Source organism: Neodiprion pinetum, chromosome 1, assembly GCF_021155775.2.
Source record: "Neodiprion pinetum isolate iyNeoPine1 chromosome 1, iyNeoPine1.2, whole genome shotgun sequence".
Lineage (NCBI taxonomy): Eukaryota > Metazoa > Arthropoda > Insecta > Hymenoptera > Diprionidae > Neodiprion > Neodiprion pinetum.
The window spans coordinates 5,869,104-5,891,942 of record NC_060232.1 but is presented as its reverse complement, the minus strand read 5'-3'; the positions used below and the strand labels follow the sequence as shown (position 1 = coordinate 5,891,942).

The 22,839-nt window shown below is 41.0% G+C and overlaps 1 protein-coding gene across 11 annotated transcripts in view; it reads left to right on the top strand.

Moving 5' to 3' along the window:
- The window catches only part of LOC124222080 (serine/threonine-protein phosphatase 2B catalytic subunit 2), a 116,334-nt gene that overhangs the window by 22,251 nt on the left and 71,244 nt on the right, over positions 1 to 22,839 (top strand). For 4 of the 11 annotated variants that reach the window (XM_046632719.2, XM_046632702.2, XM_046632694.2 and 1 more), the window contains exons 1-4: positions 13,475 to 13,752; positions 14,106 to 14,706; positions 15,246 to 15,521; positions 16,701 to 16,904. In XM_046632719.2, coding sequence (XP_046488675.1) covers positions 14,127 to 14,706; positions 15,246 to 15,521; positions 16,701 to 16,904 — 1,060 coding nt within the window. In that variant the 5' untranslated portion in view covers positions 13,475 to 13,752; positions 14,106 to 14,126. Of the gene's footprint in view, positions 1 to 13,471; positions 13,753 to 14,105; positions 14,707 to 15,245; positions 15,522 to 16,700; positions 16,905 to 22,839 lie in introns of those variants that run through there. The other 7 variants (XM_046632737.2, XR_011177109.1, XM_069135937.1 and 4 more) reach the window with 7 other exon arrangements.

Here is a 22,839-nt window from a genome sequence, read left to right as displayed (position 1 = left end):
TTTCCCAAAACTCCTTGCAATAATAAAAAACCGGCTGAAATAATCAGAACTCGCAGTTTACGGGTCAACGTAAATTACTTAATCGCACGAATTTATACGAATTCGAAAACAATCTGTGTTTCAGTAAAAATGATAATTTTGAATTGAAAAAATTGAGAATTTACGATTCGCATACACGCATGGCTATTTTTAAACGTCTGTCTTCTGCCGTTTTTTACTTCTTCTGTTGTTTTTTTTTTCGTTATTAGAGAAAAAAAATTGCATAACTCGTTTGTACAGGCTCCTTCGGTCTTCTGCAACAGCTGATTCTCGTCTCCGTTATATCCACGCAGTGCCACGTTTGTCTTTCTCTTACTCGCAGATGCAGCTATACGATTGAGAGACAATCACATAATTGTCCTTTCAAATACGCTGTGAACCTACCTACGATATTTAATATACTGTATACATATATATATACATACACACACATATATATACATAGTATACACGTTTGTTGAACGGCGTACATCTGCATATATGGTAAATTAATTAAACGTGTCACTGACGCCACGCCGCGCCAGTCTGCCATTCGGGAACAACAATTATTCTACGATAACGTGCGCAGCCATGTATTTGTGTAAGGTTACGTACTTCTTATTTCGTGTACAGACGTGTTTGCAAAGAAAAAAAAAACCTCGCAAACCGCGTAATCCTTGAATTCTTTATTCTAACATAAAACGACAAACGTAACCGAATACTTTGCAACAGCAAACTTGTAATTCGGACAGAATGACGATCGCCAGGGGAAAAAGCTATCGCTTACCGCAGCGTAGGTTGGCTGAATTTCCCACTGAAATTGACATCCCGTCACTCTGGAGTTGGCTTATAAGTTATAACCAAGGTTTGAATCGCGCGTCTGACGTAGCCTGTCAGTACAGGTATAATAACAACAACACGTTGCAGTGCAGGTACACGAATTTAACTTAGTTCGTAAACTGCATATATACCATGCAGGAGTTTGCGAAACTGTACAAAGTTGCAGCGACTAGGCAGGCGGCGCCTCGTTTTGCAGCCTTCGGGGTCCCTCGAGATTTGTACGTTGCAGGGAAAATTACCAACAACCGTGCAGCGTCGAAGTTTACGTTCATGAATCGTTTAATAAAATTGACGTGAAAGTTTGCGGGGAAAGAGGAAAAAATATATCAAAAATGAAAGAAATAAATAAAATAAACAAATTTTTAAACCAAAAACGTTGCCCCGATTTTATTTTTCAGACTATTCTTTTCTCAAAAGTTTAGTGAAAAGAGTTTACCGCATCCGGTTGAAAAAATGACAAGGAATCAGCCTTTTCGTCTTCATTGACGCGGTAGTAAATTGTCAAGTACGAGTAATTCTCTTTTTACCCGTCGATAATTTTCCCTTCAGCGATTCTGCCTCCGGTAATCTTCTTATAAGGCGTAGGTCCGGATACTTTCGAGAATATCAAAGGAGCGGATTTGATTCGATACAAAAAAAGAGAGAAAGAGAGAGAGGGAGAATCGGTGGAATTAATTCGTAGTCGATCTAATAAGTGACGGAATTTTCGAGATCAAAAGTGTACGGTTAAATTCCATCCGACGACGATTCGATTAGTCGCGTGAGAAGAAGTCGGGTAATTTAAAGAAGACGGGAGCCGCTTGCTCGCTCCTCGTTCAGCGAAGCGCGAAAGACTTTGAAAATTGTCGGACGCCGCGTATAATCGTAGATAGTTGATTAATTAACCGATCAAAGAGAAACCGGGGTTTCGCCTCGCGATATTTCCGCATACGAGGTTGTTTTAAAGCAGCGGTGCATAACGCCTCTTCGCTCTTCGCCCTCGACCACCCTCGACTATCCTCGGGGGCAGAACCTCGTCGACTGCACCGATCAATATTCCGAGCGGTCCATCCCGCGACCTATATATCTCGGGCTTCTTCCCAACTTCGTTATATCAACACCTTCTTAACCCTTTTCAGTTTTCAATTTTCAATTTTCAATTTTCAATTTTCAGTTTTCACTCCGCACGTGCAGCGTGATAAATAATTTCGGTACAATGAAAACGGGGGCGGGATTGAAGTTCCGAATTTGAAAGCATCCAAATTACTTGCTGGCGACACTCGAAGTAAAGAAATCGAACTTTTAGGTAACAAAAAAGCTCCGAATGGTCGGAAAATCGACGGCTCAAAGTTCCGAATTATACGGGATTCCGAAAATTTAAGTGACGGTAGAGCAAAGTTCCGAAAATTAAAATTTACTTACACAGCGTAGTTTACTCAACGAGTGGGTGTAAACAATAAAAAAAAAAAAACTGAAAATCAGAATTAACGGGATTCCGAGCGCAGAAATATCGAAAATCGAAAACAAAGAAAGATCAAAGTGATGAAATTTCATCAAGCCTGAATTTCATGGAACTGAAAATCTACAATCAGTTGGAATTTAGATGTTTTAGATTTTTAAATTTTGTCATGTTCGCAATTCCGGACCTTTGACTTGTCGGAGTTACACCCTTTCGGCCTTTTGTCCTTTTGAAAATTTGCACTCTCGGAACTTTGAACGTCGGGTTTCCGACCACCCGAAACTTTCATGTTTCGTCAAACTTAGATTTCTTTACTTCAAGTTTCGCCACCAAAAAATTTTGGATCAGGCGCTTTCGTTACATTTCAAATTCGGAATTTTAACCTCGCCCCATGCAAAGTGCATGAATTTGTTATATTTTCCTTTTTTTTTTTTTTAAATCGACAGCACCTCGATTACCTGCCTATGATCGTTGCTGTCGCAAATTTATTATGCACAATACATGGGTGGGTGGTAAGTGTGTATTATGCTCTTGGGGAAGACTCATCGCAGCGATTGTTTGCTGATTAAATTTGTCAGTTCAGCCTCGCGTTCAACTAGTCTCGTTAAACTCATCCCACAATGCCGTGCAAAGCACACGTTCGAAACGGCAACAACAATTCCGCAATGTGTATAATATGCGTAGGAGCAGCATCGTAATTGTTGTTAGATTGTTGTTACATAAACGCATCATCGAACGATCGACAAGCAGTTTACTGAAACTCCACATTTTCTTGATTCTTTGTTTCAGGTAAGGATTGTTTCGCCGAACACACACCTGTCAAGGCCCAAAAACCGGATCAGTATGTGACAAATTCTAATCCAATAATTAAAATCATCATCAATGTAGAGAATCTTACGATAACCAATCTATAAGTCATACACTTTATTCAATTATAACACCTCAGGTGGAATGTTTTTCTTTTTCTTTTTTTCTTTTTTTTGTTTTGTTTCTGCGTAAACCGACGAACAGACAATTAATCTTGAGAGATGATCTTTCTTCGCGAGTGCTGTAACGTGCACAAACGAAACACCGGCTGGAATATAACCGTATCGAATTAGTTCGAGATCGTTATCGGCGATTACACCGACGTCAATTTGTATCTAATCTTGTAACGAGCAGTTGTTTGCTATCGTGCAACAACCTCGCAGTCGACGCGTGTACCTATTCACGTGCAACTGAGACGATAAGTAAGATAAATAAACAAATAAACGAATCGAGACTAAAGACTTGGCGAATTCCAAATCGCTCGAAATTCACATCCGGACAAAATTTTTGCAATTCTTAACGCGGCAAATCAGCCTCGAGTGTCGGCATCAAGGATATTACACGAGATCGTACCTGCCACGCTATATAATTTGTAGCGAGTATTTTATAGCCGGTATTTTAAATTCTCCATCGAATAAATCAGCGCCAACGAACGTTAAGGCAGGCGGCAACAAATTGTTATTCATGCAAATATACAAAGTAATTTCGACAATATTTCGATAGTCGTTTTATCATTTTTCATTCAACGACGAAGAAAAAAAGTCTTTCGTAATATTAAATATGCAATTGAAACGATCGTTGAGTAATAATATTAGCCATGCAAACGCGTGAGGAAACTTTATTCAAAACAACAATCGATTCGAAATGTATACTTTGGCATATGTATACGTGTATATTACATCATACAATATCCTGCAGAAGCAGGAGCAGCAATCGTCGATGCGTGTCAAAGCGGAGAATTCGCACCGTGCGGTATGTAATAACCTGCATCGAGTAGGTATCTCATCTAGCTCGCAAATTAGCGCGGAGTGAATTAATTGAGTTATACAGACGCGGAATTGATACCGCATGCGATCCTTCTCGATGATACGCGTCTAACCGAACAGTCGGTTCCCATGTACGACCAGAAATGGAATAAAATATCATACGTGTCCGTGAGGATCGATCGAACCCCGGGATTTGCTCCGCAGATTTATTCACCGTACGCCGACCTGAATAGCGACACTTAAGGGGAGAGAGCGAGGGATGCGAAATGTGAAATACAAGAACAAGAGGCGCGCTTTTATTTCCCGTTGTGAGAAAATAAAAAAACAAACAAACAAACAACTTTGATATTTCGTTTCCTCTCTGAGAACCGAAAAGCGTATCCCTCTGCAGCTTGAGACGAAATATTGAAAATACGTGTCGTTTCGTTGTATTATTTGTTTTATCGCGTAGAAATTTTAATCGTGTAATAACGGTATTTGTATAAACGGCGCTTCTTGTTCTCATCAAGTTACGGCTTTACGTAACGCGACATTCGTATCAGGTACACCCGACGACATTGAACTTCGCACGGCGTGTATTGTACACACAGGTAAAGAAAAAAAGGAAAAAAATACAAGAAAAAAAAAATGGACTATCTGTTCGACGTAAGCAAATCTCCATTTTCCGGCCTGTTTCATTCCGCTTATAATCCGTATAATACCACCTGGGTATTTGAATTGAACACGCGTGATTCGTTGCACGAGGGAATTTACGTCACGTGACACTCACATGTTTCCGAATATAAAACTGTCGAATACTTGTGCCGTATGAAAAAACCGTAACGACGATGCTGCCGCTGCTGCTGCAGCAGCGCACGGAGCTATTCGGTGAGTGAAAATCAATTATCGGTCCCGCCCACGACTGCGGAATCTTCACGTTTGAAATACCGTTGCAGAATTTCATCGTATGACATTCCAGTTCGTGACAGTCATCGTTGAACAATACAGACGGCGCTGTCTAGGCGGTGAGAGAATATCTAATTGACTGACGGATGAAACCCTGTCCGCAGTTTGTTGCGGAGCGACGCGAACTGTTTATCATCGCGTCGTTTTGTCGGATAAAGTTTGCTTTTGCAGACAGCGGAACGATATTTTGGATTTTAAGCAGAATCGCCTATTTTCACAAACATTCATTGTAAATAACAACTAAACAAACTTCAGTTGCGCGTTTGACATACTTTTGTAAAAAAATTTAAATGGAGAACTGAAGTTTGTTCAAGTTCGATGTACAATAACTGGTTGGCAGTATATGTAATCTTTCTTAAAATCCATATATAAGGAAAAAATAAAGATTTGATATCCGGAACCCAGACTCAAGATTCGTGTTGACCGGTGTAATAGATGCTGCTGTAACAAACGGCGATAAAAATTATTGTAAATTTCACTTCGCTACCTGCGCCGCGACACGCGAAGTTGTTGTTATATCGCTTGCCAATTTTTTATTTTTTATTATTTAGCTGTATTTTCACCGGGATTGTTTTTACGGCAGACTTGACGGGCTGCAGCTAAAATAAAACCAGTGACTCACGATTGGACCAAGTTCGCACTTTAGCATCACGTGGTATCTGCAATCTGCATACCTGCTTCTCGTTAGTCGAATAGAGCGCCTGTAGTACTACTAATTCTACTACTACTCGCTGTTATCGCTGTAAGAGGAGAACAGTGCTCGTCGTAATCTTCGCTACGTCGAAGCGTGTATCATTCTAGATGAAAAAAACGTCCAGGTCGGTAAGTCGGACGACGTCGTTGAAACGGTACACGGAGATCCGCCTGTCGGGTAATCCGTTTACTTACTCGAACGAAATTCTTCCGAAATTTCAGCGTCGATATTATTTCTTGGCTTGCCGACCTCTGCGACAGCTTTTTGAATTCGAATAAACAATCGCGCAAGCATTCGTTTTCAATATTTTTCACTCACGAGTCTCCGTTCGTGGGACATATATTTTTACCCTTTGAATTGCGTCTGATTCTTCCGCTTTAATCATCGAGAACAATATTTCTCGCGTTGTTTTTGGATAGCTTGATAGCAGCGAAGCGGTGGTGAAAAAAATTTGAGAGAAAGAAGAGGAGGAAGTATTAAAATGAGAAAAGATAATTCATCGTGATGTTTCGTAATACACATGGAGGGTTATTTTGTCTCCGATTCGAAACGAACTTGCTCGATCGTAAGCTGCGATTTGAAAACAGGATGTTGTCTGTGTTATACTTGGATACTGATGAGAGTAGTAACCGGACTCACCGTTTACGGCGCTCTCCTCCTTCTTTTCCGGTTGGACGGTGCTGGAGGATACCTGAAACAAAAATGTTTCCGATAAATAATCAGAGGTAACTGCGAGCATCGTACGAGTTAAACGAGCCTTGGATTGTCCTGGAAAACAAGAAACTTCGCGCGAACGTAAGCAGTTAAATATAATTCAATATACCGTCGTTAAAGCTATAATTTTTAATTTCTGATCTCTGACGTCGAGTTCGTCGCTAATCCCCCAATACTTGTGAGATGTGAGAAAGGAGAGATGGAGAAACAGCCAATTTCAACCGTGAAAACATTTCTAAATGATGTATTGATTTACCGCAGATTCAGCTGTTCAGCTATAGCCTGAATTTTTTTAAATTCTCGATATGCGGATCGCGGTTATCGTACGAAGTACGAATTCAATTCCCAAGCAAGCCGTCTATTCAAGCAGCGACATACCCTCGACAGTGTTTGACACGAGTGTTGTTGTACGAGTCCTGAAAGCCGGGAGTCACTTCGACCTCGTTTAAAAGACTGCGAATATTTTCAATTGATATCGCGTACAACGTAACACCGCAATAATGTATCCGCCGAGAAATTCTCAGTCAACTTTGTTCGTGTGTCCTCTCTCTCTCTCTCTTTTTTTTTTATCTCTGCGAGTGGCAAGTTCACCACAACCAATCACTTCACTTGAGAGTGAGCACTAATTTAACTGCCAAATCACTTTCTTTTCTTTATTATTCTCTATAAACCTTTTATTTTTATTGTATTTTATTTTATTCATTGCGTGCGGTTTGCTGTAATTTTTTTTTCCTAATCTTGAATAACAAACAATCGTATCGGTCAGTATATATCTCTCTCCTTGAACTTCCGAATGCCCGCAATAATAATTTGATCGTCAAGTAAAATCAGATCTACAGGTAAAGATAACAACCGTAACTATATTTTCACCGTCGTATCGTTTCAGTTACTCTGCATTGTCGAGATTCGTTCCGAAATGCGAGTCATGAATTTTATGAGACACGTGACCGTCTTTCCGCCCTTGCGAGTGTTCGGTGTATAATAACAACAACGACCTGGCAAGTATTTCTTTCACTGAAGAATTGACTGTGAAAACGAAGTGAGATCCGCACATCTTAAACATGAAGCACACCTCATCCCGCATCAACTTGATAATGATAAAGAATCGCTCGTTGAAACTTTCGTCGATTTGGTTAGGAGACAGGGATTCTTGTCTCATCGTCAATTATGCATCATAGTCGTCGCTTTGTAGGAGAAATCGGTGCGGTTCAGGGTGAGATAAATTAAATACATCATAAAATTTAACACGTCTAATTGTAAGTACCTCTGCCTCTCTTAGAGAAGATAAGCAAGATTGTGAAAATAAAAAACACAATCCGATAGGCTGGCGGTATTTTGAAAAAGATGCATGATTTTTTTTTTTTCTTTTTTTAACGAAAAAGGAATAATGCAAGAACTCGTTATTTCCTCGTTAATAGGGTGAAGCAGTGCTCTTCAGCGGCCGCGGCATCGCTTTAAAACTGTCTTCGCACCCGACAAGCCCTACATACGAAACGAAAGATTCCCGATGAGGCAACGACGAGATCTTTATCACCGTAATTTGGCGGCGAAGATTCGACGCTCGAAGTGATTACGAACGGCTGTATAAATTCTGCAGGTTCGGTTGGTTCAATTAATCGAACCCGGAGAAGCTCGACAAATGTCGCAGTTGTACTTGTAAAGCTTTTGCACATCGCCATTCGGCGGAGGGAGCTATTTTCGTAACACGGTGCGAAAAAATTTGGCTGATCGCAGTGCCGGACGCGAATCCCGGGATATTAGCATTTTTCACCGGGTATACCCGACCTCTAATATCACGACGTCGTTTTCAAAAACTGAAAAAACTATCGTCTCGCTATTTTCGTCCGTCGCTGCGCTGCAGCCGCAGCTGAATTCGTCATGGCGCAATTCCGCGTCTAATTTTCCTCCCCATATTACGTACTATTTTTCAAGTACGGTTGCGGATCTCCGCTCTTTTTCACATCTCGATTTCATCTCGTCTCAATATTTCGCTGCGATTCTGCTTTTGTTTTTAAGACCTGAGACAAACGTTCTCAAGCATTTATTACCAGCTGAAATTTTATTTACACCCTACTTGCTCTGTGACATTTGGCGGTAGGGTCGTTTATAGACTGTCACACAGTGTTCGCTTGTACGTATTTGACCTCGTCATCATCATCATCATCATCATCATCATCATCTCACTGGACAGATGAACACAGTGACAGCCTACGACGATGTAATTACAGTTTCACGTGGCCCCGAATGCAACATTTGTCGAATCGTACGTGCGTTGGATATATTAATTAAATTTTGGCCTACAGTTTTTAAAAGTCGCTGGTTAAAAATTGTAACAAAATTTATTCAGCTATTCACTTACAGTTTATCACAGAAATCGTTAATTATATAGTTTAGTAATAGAATTTTCCTTATTCTCTCAATCATTAATTCGATGTTTTTTGTAAGTTAGTCATATCATCATTCTTTTAAATCTTGTTTTAGAATTTAAGTCACAATTTTAATTTTAATTTCTTTCATGGACAAAACTGACGCGTGTCGAATAATTATTTTGGTCGCGTTTCAATGGGATGAAAAATAATGCAAAATTCGAACATAACACGCGGTGTTTTCCAAGGATGATCCTCGTCTCGGTTTAACGATTATACAACAAGTTTGAGATTGTTTCCCAAAAGTTGAATAATTGTCTTAGTGTTAATTTTTGATTTCTTTTTTTTTTGTGTGAAATATTTCGAAAAATGCGCCAAGATCAACGAAACGTTATTTCCATTTTTATTCTATCTTTGATATTTGACTAAAGTTTCAGTTATAATTGACCTAGTATCTACGTTCCGAGGTATTCGCCAGTTATTTTATCCGTCGAACCGACGTTTCAAATTTGGACAGAAATTAATTCTCACGTTTCGTATTTTTCTCAGTCTGAACATCCAGCCATTTTTATAACTTGGCGCAGTTTTGACTAAGTATGATAATTATTACCTTAGGATATTTACGTCTATAACGCATACTGAATATTAGGGTTACCCTAATTGACAGATTGCACGCTTTGCTGTCAGCTTTAATTGTCTATGTATACATGTGCATTTGTTTTTGTGCCTTGTATGCCTATCTATAAGTATGTATTTGTGTGTATCTTGTATATGTATAATATGCAACTCGCGTGAATTTACTCATGGCCGTGTCCTGCACGTGAAAATGCGAACAACCGAAGAATTCGAAAATCGCATACAAAAAGAAAAAGAAAAAAACGTTAGGCAAAAGTTTTCTACATAAACCGAGAAGTACCGAGTGAAACATTGATGGATCGCATAAAATTTGAAAAGACGTATCCAAGGACCGCGTAGTAATTCAACTTTTTTTTTCCATTTCCACAATAATTACAAGTGTAAAAATTTATCATTATCAAATACATAGAGGCATTGAATTTTTCCAATGGAATTTCGGCGGATTTCAGAGTTTGTACGAGGAAAGAAAATTGTTAGAAACTAATCTAACCGCCACCCAAATAAGGATTAGAATTTTTTTTTAAATGATTCGACATTAGACAGACGTACGTTCTGCAAGAATTAACCAACAATTGGAGATAAGTAGTTCGATTATTATATGGTCATTGGATAGGTCTATTCGAGACGTTTGAAATAATATCCAACTTAGTGTTTTACTCGGTGGTTCTCGATTTAACCAGGAAACTTCAAAGACGAATATCTTTTTTTCAGAAGCTTCTAACGACGTTTCCAACTTTTCCATCGTATGAAAAGAGGATGCAAATTGCAAGGTTTCACGATACCCGATAGAAATTACGAGGTTTTCGTCTATTCGAATTTTCACGCATACACGCGTAGATCCATATTGTATTTTTAATTACGTAATTAAACGAATCGGATAAAGTAATTTTTGGTGTGGGGATAAAACGGCAACAGCCTATAGGTTGCCTTCGGTATTATTAATAAACTTATATAAGTTCAGGGGGTATAAAACATGCGATGCTTTGAATATTCGTATGATGTAATGTGGTACATTGTGTTTTTATTATCAAACGAACAGAAATAAGAACGAAAAAAAAAATGGTAAGAGCAGAAGCAAGAGCTGGAATTCTTTTACGAAAGATGAAAATTTCTATTATTATTTTAATTACTGTTACTGCTAGTGGCATTATTATCATGATTATAGGATACGATCCGATTGTAAACAACATGCAGAATAGGAAGTACATTGCCTTTAAATATTTGTTCGATTTGATGTGAAAACATGAAACAATTGTATTAATAAATAATATTCTGGGAATACATCACATTTCAATACATCCTATACATACGGCAGTTAAAAATTGCAAATAGAGCGTGATCAGAACGAAGGACTGCAGATAATTTGTGCAGTTTCGGTGAGTAATGCGCGATTTAAAATGTATAGCAAAATCAGCGGTCTGTGACAAATTGATTCTTTTGCGGATTGCTGCAGTTTGTCGTAATATTACCTAAAGTAATTCGAATTATTGACCGCGTCGTGCATCGACGTGGCGAAGATTAATTTATAGCCTCAAGAATTTGGTGCGCGGTCGTTAATAAATCACGTATGAATTATCATAAGAATATCAGTTCGTGAGCGTGTCAGAAATGATCGAGTACCGTCGTAAAAATCAGATTCAAATATACACGTATTTAGTATTAATCTTATAAACTCGATCGAAGAAACGAGAAATCGAAGTAACAACTATACTCGATTCCAATCATAGTGTAAGTGCAGCGAGAACCTTTGAGGAATGCGTGCAGGGTTCTTCCTTTGATGTCGTTTATAAATTGGAAATCTGAAGTCTGCGTTCAATTTGCGCGCTTTGTGTGCGCTGCCGCGAAGTTACAACAAATTATCATCGATCAGCCTCCGAACTACGTTCGTATTATACGTATACGTATATCCGTGTGGCGCATTAAACGCGATAAAATAAAAATACCCAAGTTAACAAGGATCGAAACCCACGTGTCTGTTGCATACGCCATTCTACATCCACGTCTGGCTTTAGCGGCTCATTGATCTGCCTAATTACTCGTCAGCAAATTTGATCCGAGCAACGGACGATAAGCAACTGATAAGTATATAAGCCAATTGTATCCCCGATCAGTCCTCGGCTCGCATCAATCTCTGGTGAATCAGCTGTGAAGAGCAGCGAGAGATTTTGACGATTGTTCGAAAGAGGCAATACAAGTAAATATAAACGTGAATATGGTTTTTCTTCTTCTTTCGGGCCTGTGAAACCTTTGAAGAAGATCGGAAAAAAAAAAAAAAATTCCATCCGCCAAGTCCGCGTGTACGAAAGTTCTCGGCGCAATCAGAAGTTGGGAAATGCGATTCCGCTAGGTTGGCAAATCTGTTTCATTCGCAACAAAAAAAGCCGAATCATCTTCGCGTGGGAACAACATCGATCGCCGGGTGAACAATTTCGCACAGTGAATATCACCGAGACGGTCCAAGATGTCGGAGATTGTTATCTCCGAGTGTACGAGCACGACAAAATCCCCGAATGAGTTGGCTCCGATCGCAAATTCGTCGGTACGTGATCGCTGGTGGTCGCCAGCGATTAGAAAAGTGACGCAAAAAAGCTACATCTGTGATCTGTACGTGAAGATGCGCAAGCGTCTGAACAAAGTTAACCGCGTGTCGAGGTCCTTTCTACCACCGGCAAAGATCCAAATCGAGGTGGACGATGATCCGGGCGGGGTGATCACGGAATCGTACGTGAAAAAATTTTCCCTCATCAAGTCAATTTTCGACGTCAGAGACAACGAAAATCTCGAGGATAAACCGAGCGTTCACGAAATCAACGCCTGGGCTGTTAGGCTCGATGCTGAAGCTGGTGGGTCTTACATGTGAATTTGTATTTACGTTTTCTTTTTTTCTTTCTTTCGATCTGCTCAACAATTTTTCCCGTGATACGAGAGATAAGGTTGTTTCAATTGCAGCTCACTCAACCCTCTTGGATATGACAGAGGACGTGAAAAATGCACAGCACCAAGAATCGGAAACAACGATGAAATATGCATTTTGATATTATTACGTAAAATAAATCGATCGTTTTTAAACCCCCCGCTGGAATCAGCTAATCCACAAAAGCTTCTGTATAAGGTACTATCAAGTCTTGGATTAGAATTAGTGGGGTTGTAAATTAATTTTTTCCTGCTTCATGAAAGTATCCGACCTGGGACTCGCGGTTGTCAGAAGCCGAAGAGGAATAATATCTTTTTTTCAATTTTAATTCCTTGTATATTGTATGATTGTAGTTTGAAATTTGTATGATGTCTTAAGTGAATAAATATATACATATAAATATAATCCCATTCCTAAATTAATCCTTAATTAATAAAAATGGTATGCCGACGCTTGTACTATAGCTAATCGTAAGCTTTGCAGTTGGTTAACCTGTGATAATATAATCACTCGTTCGCGATCATTTCGATACGAGCACGTACAAGATAAGTTCTCAGATAGGAAACTACCTCGTCGACGATTCAAGGGATCAAATTTGTCCGGAAGTATTCAAGTACTACTTACTGTTCGCATACTAAGCTGCTAAATCATGTTACCCGAAAGTAATAATTCAAACTCGACGATAATTAACAACGATTATTATTATTACGTGAACTTCCGGAGAGTTACGCAAATTAAGGAAATGAAAGGATCACGTTGGTTCGTGATTTACGATAGTTAGACGATCTTATTTTGGACAATTTTCGAATAATTTAACGGCGCCACGGGACTGTCGAGCCTGCACGTGCCGATAGAACCAAATGTATCTCCGTACACTTGTAACGACCGAATGAATGTTTCGGCTGTAAAGTGTCGGAATCGTATCTTATTCCACGCGGTATTACGTATGCGACACGCGAAGAACATCCCGAGTTTATTGGAGGTTCTTCGATCGAGCGAAGCTTCGAACGCAGCCCGCGGCGACGCTGAAAGCTGACCGGAAGTCCCTCTGCACATTTCCACGTATTCTTCTTATCGTTATCCGTATTTCTCAGGCCCGTTTCTACTCTACGTGCTCGGTACGTTTCGTGTAAAGATCTTTTGACGTTTCGACGTTCCGGTGTCGGGAAAAATTTTCGCTACCTGCACCTGAGATTCCTGTTTTCGCAGAGAGAGAGATAGAGAGAGCAGAAGAATTCGCAAGAACATTTAACCACTTGAAAGTACGTGAACGAATCCTACTTTTAGATTCAGTGCGAAAAGCCACGAGGCGAGTAGAATATTTTCTTGTTTCTACATTTGAGTGGGATCTCCTTTACTTGTTTTCTACTCGCTGCTGCACTGCAGCACTTATTGTGAGTATATATATATATGTATATCTATGTATATATATATGTATGAGCATGGCACCGTTCCAGAATTTCAAAAATCTATAAATATCGTGCGAAAAAATGTAATGTAGTTTTGACAATCTCGCGACAAATCTGATAAACGCTCGTCAAATTTTTTTTGCTCACGTGTTCATCACTCTGGGTGTAAATTTGGTTAAAAAGATTTTGTAATACGATATAAATGTCTATCAGAAGTTCGTTTCACTTTTGTGAAGAACAAAATATTTCGCCTCGCGATCAATCTCACCTTGAGAAACTGTGATTTAGCATCGGGGAGTTGACTTTATTTATTTATTTATTTTTTTTTATTTCTACAGTCAAGCGGATCAGCCACCACAATGGCGGAAGGTGGATTGTCATCCACTGACGGAAATCCGCTAGAAATAAATCTCCCCGTAACTACAAACGACAACAACAATAACGATGAAGCTTATAAATACAACGTTTGCAAATCCCAGATTAGCCGCAGCGTTGTTTCAGCTGCCACAAGAGGTTTTGAAAGGTGGTTGAATCGGGAGAAATCATCGAAAGTGAGTGATTTAAAATTTGAGTCGAGACAGACGCGAGCTCATTCTTCATCTCCCGAGGGAAGTCCGCGAGTCCAAAACGAGAGTGACGGTTGGTTCGATATAAAAAATCGCTTCGGTTTCACTCAGTCTACCAGAGTAAAGTCGATGTCGGAAGGCAGCTGCGGCACGATGGACGATCCAAAACCATCCGCCTCGTGCGAAACGTCGAAAAAAGTGGAACCCGATTGCCGGAAGGTGGACGATCTTTGCAAAAAGTTTTGGAACGGTGGTTGTTCAAAAAAAAAATCGGACAACAGTGAAAAAGTTGTCGATAACGAAGAGAGCCTGGACGACTTGGCGAAGAACGCCTGTAGAACCGAGAAGAAAATGCAAACCTGCTGCATTTCAGGTAATTTAACGATTTCATCGGGACTTTTGACACGTCGCGTTCGCGTAGATTTTCAAGATAAATTTGAGAAAGAGTAATTTTTTCTTAATGAAAAAACAAAAAGCATCTTTCATCGCGATGCTGCGGGGGGACCTCGGACGGAGTACGTCTGTAAGCGACAAACAAGTTACCAAAGTTTTCGAGAACGAACAGACCTCGATGTGAAACTTGGAGGGTGATCAAACCTCGGGGAATGATAGTTTTATCGCTGTTTGATAAAGGGGACAAGCTGTGCAATAAACGGGGTTAAATTCGTCGAAGGTTTTAGTGCCGAAATCGTTCCACGGTCAGACATAACGCTAAAATCATCCTGGGTTAAGTTTTCTTTAAAAACTTTCGCAACTTCCGTTCCATCGGTATAATATACCTATTTTATTATTCTACTTGGCAGCCGCGGTTATTCGCACGCAGCATCACGACGAAATACGCAGTTAGAAGCCTTTTCGCAAGCAAGAATCTATGCCGAAATTCCTCTGGGCGATTATTCTAAAAATTTTCAGACGCGGCTGCCGATCCGCACAATCCCGACCAAGTCGACGACGTGTTAAAAAAAACGGAGACCTGCGTCGATGCTCTGATTAAAATGGAAGCGACCTTCAAAGAAGCTAGGAAATTGTTACACTCCGCTATGGCCAAGGGAGAGCTCCAACCCTGCAGTGATGCTGCGAAGCCCTGCTCGACGAAGAAGAACAAGTCGACGACACCCAAGATATTACGTTCAGCACCGCCACTGCCCGACTGTAAAACATCACAACCGCAAGACGAACAACGTTCAGGTAGACTCTTGGGTGCGACGAAGGCCGCAATGTCGTCACCGCGGTTAATTTGGTGATTGGGAAAGCTTGAAAAAGTCCAATCTCACAATCTGAATCCTAGAATTGGAAGCAAATTTTAATTAAGGTCTAAAATAATAGCGAGCTAGTATCTCATTAAGTTTTTATTCTCGAGGTTGCACGGCGAGTGGTGCGAGACTCGTTGCCTCCTCCCTTATCTCTATATTTCGTCGTTTTTACCCCGGCTTCTTTTTTTTGCATTTCGGCAAATTAATCATCGGTAATTAGAGAGCAGGCGGCAACGAGTTTTTTGCAGTAAGTTTAAAAAGATCGTAGATATCCATGTAATCGAAGCGTTGAATCGCGCGCGTATAATTGTTGAGTACAAAGTGCATCAAAGAAAGGTTGGAGTGCGAGCCACGCCGGTTCGAAGACGTGCTTTTTGCGCAACTTTTTCTCCAACCTTTTAATCTGATTCAAGCGGAGTGAAAATTTTCACTTTATTACTTTTATCCACCTCTTTCGCAGCTTTTTCTTCTCTCTGGAGGGAGGGGACGACGAAAGGGAAGGTGTTCTGCTGCAATATCGCGTTCGCAATAGCAATATCAAATAAAAGAATAATTCCCCGACAAGTAAAAAAGCAAATAAATAAAAATGAGCAGCAACAAGCCGGTTGATCCCGTGCAACTCAAGCATCGAGATGCCTTGAATAAATATTGATCCAACCAGGCCTTAGAGAGTACAACGATATTATCATCAAACATGACCTTGTATTTATGTTGTTAATACTAAACACATATAACTGCATGCACAAGGGTATAATGCTGTATTGATCATACACGCGCGGCAGCCAGAGAGCCTCGGGTTTGTACAATAGGTGAACGCGTGCGGCTCGACCGGCACTTTGTGTTGTCTGTAGACCGCTGCTGTAGGCGGAGAGATTAACGCATGGGAGCGGTAGATAAGAAAATTAAACATCGGAGCCGAGATTACCGGAGCAAATCTTGGCCCAAGTCCGTACAGACAAACCCGGAGTAAAACCCGTCCGACCTGGATTTGCAGTTCTGATTGTGATCGAACGTTCACAAAATATAAAAAGAAAAAAAAAAAAATTCAGATGCAGGTTGAAAAATGATCCAATTTCCGTAACTCATCCCTTCCGTTTGATCTTTGTGTTATCAGGTGTGCCGTTTCCGCCGTCGCACAAGCTCACCGTCGCAGAGGTATTCGACTCGCGGACAGGCAAACCACGACCCGACATCCTGAAGCAACACTTCATCCTCGAAGGAAGGATCGACGAGGCGGCGGCGCTGCGCATCGTTACCGACGGAGCGAGTCTTCTGCGTTCGGAAAGAACGATGATCGACATAGAAGCCCCCGTTACCGGTGAGCGATTATCCGAACGATGTTCGTTTGGCACACAGTTTACTCTCCCGAGAGTTGCTTTTATATTATACGTATGTACGTACGCATATCCACCACCTTGTTTCCCTGATACGCCTTGTAATTTATCACCGCGAAGAACCGCTGCGTAACGTGCTTTTACTCACTCCCGCGCAGCCAACATTTACAAAGCGTTTTACAACGCTCATTGACAAACAAAGCGGCTAAGATGTATCGCTGAAAGGTTGAGGGGGAGTTTTGAGTAGTAATAACAGCTACAACGATACCGAGATGTAGGTAATGCGCGCGGAATTGCGGCGAATCGCATCGAGGCATGGAACGACGCTGAAAAAGCTTTGAAAGCTGAGAGAGAAAAGAAAAATTGTTAGAGTGTGCGTTGTTGGTTTGACGTGAAAAGTCGAAACACATTTTGTTTACTTTTCACGATCAACGGTTCTAATTCACTTCTCTCGCAAGGAAATATTGAAGAAATTTCATCGCCTTTTTTTTTCCTCGTATTTATTATACGCGACAACGACGCGTCGAGTTTTGCTTTCCTTACTCTTCTCCTTCTCAACTCTTCGATGCTTGTCACTTCTCTCCTTTAAACTGACAACGAAAGGCGGGAACCGGGCCGAATGTCTGACTCGATGTCACGTGCACTCAACGATTACTCTCTACAACTCGATGAGCCAAGCACCGAAACTTCCCCGGACAAATGTTCACCTTCTTTTCACTTGAAACAACATTTCAACGAAGTAGACTTTGACGCAACAATTAGCGCTGATACAGTATTGTTTTGACACTGGATTTATCTTCCTTCACTTGTAATTCGTTTTCACTCGTCGACGTAATAATATATCTGCCGTTACGAATAGGTATTCACGATTTCACGAAAGGAATATTACACACGCCTGCGAAATATAACTTTTATTTTCCCACTTGCGTGAAAAAAAAAAAAATAAATAAACAAATAAAATTAATATAAAACCGAATGTTTAGGTATGAACTGATCAGATTAGTTTTAAAGAGGACTTGAGAGACCAGATAAATCAAAAGGCCTTATGATATCTTTGTATACTCTCTTCAAAACTCCTGTTCAATCTTTTAAACATCAGCACTACTATAAATACATATAATTAACACAGAAATTGAAAGTTAACTCTAGTAGCAGGTATTAAGAAAACCAAAAAACAAATTTCTCGGAAAATTTTTCATAGATCCGCACCTCACACCTACAGAAATTACTACTCAGTTTTCTGAGCGGACAACCGTCGCAGGCCTGTGTTATTTGCACGATGTAAACTTTCAGCAAATCGAATCGAATCAATTTTACCCTTTTAAGGTGAAGCGATGTTACGCGACCAGACGTAAGCAGATGCAAGAATAGCGGTATACTCTTACCGAGGTCTGTTCGTCAGGACGTCGCGACGCCGGTGATTTCCGCTTTGGGTTAACGGGGCCATTGACAACCAAAGGTTAAAGGTCGCGACGGTGTCGACGTGAATAATTTACAAGTTCCGACGCTCGAGCGATGCTCAATTGTTTTCTCACGCGGTCTTTTACTTCCGAGCTTTAAACGCGTAGGTAAAAGTAGAACTAGTTCTGAATTTACAGTCACTGTATTTTACCGTCTGAAACGTCGTCGTCGTCGTCGTCGGGTCGTCTTGCGAAATTGCACGAGAATGCGAATCCAAGAAGAAAGATTGAATATCGTAATATAATATTTTCGATAAAAATACGTTACGCGTACGGACGGGAATGCAGGCGTTTTGTCAAATTTAAAAACATTTGATCGTTGAGAAGCTTCAACGAGAGAGTAAAATTTGTCTCTGTAAATTTGTCTTGAATTCCTGAATTATGTACGCACACTGCACCGTTACCAGCATCATTTGGCGAAGTGTTAAGTCCAGCTTATAATTCACCGAGTGAAATTTACAACTTGTCAAACTGTTTTTTTTTTTTTTGTTTTTCATTGAATTATTTTGAGTGCCCTGAAAAATTGCACATCATTTCAACGTCAATTATAAACGTGACGATCCATTGGTTCGATAGAACGATGAAAGACCGGAGAAAAATTTGATAGAAGAATCGAGTCGTCGCGTTTCCTTGCCCCAATAAATACCTCGAATTTTATCTCGAGAGCGCTCTGCGTTGTCAGTCGTTTTGTCACCTTGGAAAGAGAGAATTGTGGGACGACGGGAGAGATGCCAGCTTACTCGACGCGGCCAACTCGGAAACTTAATACCCTCGGATGCATCATCCGTAAATCCATTCCAACAAGCGAATAACACCTACCGAGCTCGCGGTTCTCCGGCGTGTCAAACCGATTCGACGGTGCGTCGCCGCAAAAGGCGTAAAACGAAAAATATCAAGATTCGAAGATTCGAGAATTAATCTACGGCGTGAAAAAGAAATTAACAAGTTTCCGGAAGGCGTTTAAGGAGGTATTATGATTTAGATGTCTGGATTACCTGTCTTATTTCGGGAAATAAAAAGGGAAATAAAAAAGGGAAATTGAAAAAGTTACAGCAATCTAAATACGGCCGTGACAGAAAAAACCGGTTGAGGTAGTTGACACGATTATAGCGCTCCCATTCATCCGGAACGGAAAAACAACGATCATTCCTGATTAGTGAGAATGTCGTTATAGCCCGTACCGAGAAGAGAGGGCAAAAAAAACAAAAAACAAAATGGCGACGGTTTAAAGGCAAAATTGATCTTTTTTCGATGTTTTTCAATTTTTTAACATAGTTGTAATAATAATTTCGCAACGCTCGTGGTTTTAGCTGTAGAGGAATGTATACCGAAGATTTATTCCAATTTTCAAGTCAACAATTTGATGGATAGAACTCGAGATTTTGTCAACCAGGTTGAATAATGTAGTTTTCAGACAAACGTATTTAAAGTTAATGCGTTTAAAGTTTCGACCTCGGATTTCAGGCTTATTTCTGTATCAGTTAAAACGGGAATTTTTCTTACCGTTGATCGGCGATTCCTGGAGTATACAGGAGGTCTTCCGCCGTATTCGCGGCTTCCTTACAGACCGATTTTTCTAACCTTGAAGCCAGTAACTCTAACTGGGCGCTCACCGTAAATTGTTTCACTCGAGTGCTCGCGACTGTCTAAATTGTTGGAAATTGAACATCGGCTTTGTGTCAAAACCGTTGTGTTTGTGTCAAAGGCTGTAGCTATAATAATATGAAGAGAAACGATCAATTTCACAAAAATTTCTAGACCAGAATACCCCGTTAAAAAGCAGACGCCGCGATTTCTCACGCGTTAAACGTACCGGCGACCAGCTCGTAGGTACTTCCGATCACTTGGCAGAGCGACGATGAGCCGTATCATCACATCGCAGGCATCGGATATACGCGAGACGCGAACAACCTGATTCACATCAGACAGTTCACCGCCCCGTTTTCGGTACGCGTAGTGTTTTGATCCTTACACGCGAACAGCTGATTTTGACAGTTGACAATCACGCCCGCTTTGATTAAGCGCGAACAACCCGGTGATCTTGACAGATGATGAAATGTTTGCCGTTATCTATCATCGCGCACTCCGCAGGGACGCTCGGATCTCTCGCGCGTGCGCTCTCGATATTACGTATAATCTACTTGTCCTATCAACGTATCTTTTTTTAAATACTCCGCGCTTTGTAATCGCCGGCGAATAACGCAAACTAGTTGCACGATTCAAAATTTTTACCCAACATTTCTTTCGGGCGTAGTAACTTTAGTCATTCCACACTGACGATGAGAGAAAAAATATGTCAGTGCATATATGCATCGTTTTGTAGGGTCTCAACCTTCATTTGCTTAGGTTAGGGAGGGGGGGGGGGAGATGTAAAAAAATTGCCAAAATAAAGCTACGTAGTTCGTGGACAGTCCCTTATTCAAAATGTGTTAGTTTTCAGTATTTTTGTGAACACGATCATCTTTTCGGCGGCTTATCTTGACCTAAATCGAAGTGTTGAAGGCAATTTCCACTGTATTCTTGTTTCGGTGTAGCGTGGGTTTGTCAATTCGGCGTTATCGCAGCTACCGCGATTCCAGCTGTGGCAATGCTTAATAGGAAATCGTAGGTTGAGGAAAAGACAACCAAGCAACGATCGTCTTAAAACTAAACTTTGACCCCTCCAAATTCTCAATGATTTTCGATAATCGGAGTCTGAACGTTTGTCCCTGATTTCGATTGTATTTTCGTCGACACACGCGACGTGATGACAGAGTAGGGTTAAACGCGAAAATATCTGAGTAAATTTGAAAACCTCTCATCTTCTGCCAGACAGACAAATCTCAAAGGTACATTGTAGCCAGGGAATGGATTAGAGCGGGCTGAGTACCCTCCGTCTAGAGATCAGAGGTACAGAGGGCGGGAGAGATAGAAGAGAGTGAGAGACGACGGGGGGGAGGAGGAGAGAGCTCGCGGTGTATTACAGCATCACGGGCTCCGCGACACCCGCTACTCGCCGAAAGGCTATTAGGGTAATGTACCTCGGTTTGGGTTAAGCTCAGGGTTGATATTGGTACCGTAAGACACCCGCCCAGGTCGCGCCTACGCTGCCGGTCCGAAGCCTGGGGTTGAGGACTGGCAGGGATCCTCGAGTCGAGACTCGGGGTGACGATCGGGACCGAAATCGCGACAGACACAACAGTTCTCCAAAAAGATCAACGGGATCGGAAAACGCTGCAATTAAGGCGAAACTTGAGTCATGTTTTGATTCGAGAGACTTGAAGATGCTCGATGTGCTTACGGTTAGTTGGTTGTCCAAGTTCTGTCTGATATACGTCGAGAAAATGTGTTGTGAACCTGAAAGAAAGTCAGAGCAAGTTATTCGTCGAGATGCGATGTTCGATTTGTAGGTCCAAACCGTATCTCTAAAGTTTCACTGTTGGCAAAAAACGACTCGCGAGCTTTCCTCGAATGCCAGTAATTCTGGTAAGAATTATCGAGCAACCTAACCGCTACCGGAAATCGCGCGAACCTCTCGGATTTTCAACCTGTATTCAGCGTTGGTGTTCGCGTTATCGTTCTACGGCTTTTCGACGCGTCCGAGTATCCGGGTGCAAAATAAGAGCAGGAAAAATATAAGTATTTCTGCCCAGTCGAAAGGGTGAAAAGCTTGGGTGCGCCTTGGGGATTGGATACAAGCACCTAGCCTCCTCTTTTCCCGTCCGCCAGGTACACACGGGCATATTGCCAGGGAACTCTGAGAACTCTTTCCGATCCGTATACTCGCGCCTCGACGGACGCACATATGCTCGAGGGGTCGACCAGGGTAAGCTTTGCGGCGTGATAATAGACCTCGGGGCTTCCTTCGCCGGTTACGAGAAACAATTCGAGTTTGAAGGCGTCGCGGCGCGTCGCGACGTATGAATAAAATTTTCTAGCCGTCTGATTGGTTTCGCATCGTGCCAGCTGTACACCATTTTCTCTGTGCTCGTTACGTTAGTTATGTTAGTTTCACACGACGACCACTAACACAGGTCTGCAACCGAAAAATTGCACAGGTATTTTGTAAAACTACTAAAATCGGGAAAAATACTTTTAAAAAATTTCATCGCGTGAGATTTTTTGTTTGTACCCGTGTTTGTAGTTTCATTTAGAGTGAAACTCCGGTTTAGCTTGAAATTCGGCATCCAATTATTGATTCAAAAAATTGTGGGCGAAATAATCTAGTTAGTCTTTTATTACCGTCTCTTCTGATTTATGTATTTATACTATTTTGACACATCATTTCAGTGGTACAATTAATGGTTTGATGATCCGACAGGACCAGATTAGTGTCACGGTTAAAGATGTGTCAAAAGAAAACGATAAACAGCAGAAGAAAAAACCGTGTCGTCGAGTATCCGATCACCGATTCGAATGTATTCAAAACGTTAAGAACATTATAAATTTCACAGTAAACTTACAAGCTGAGAAAAGGTCC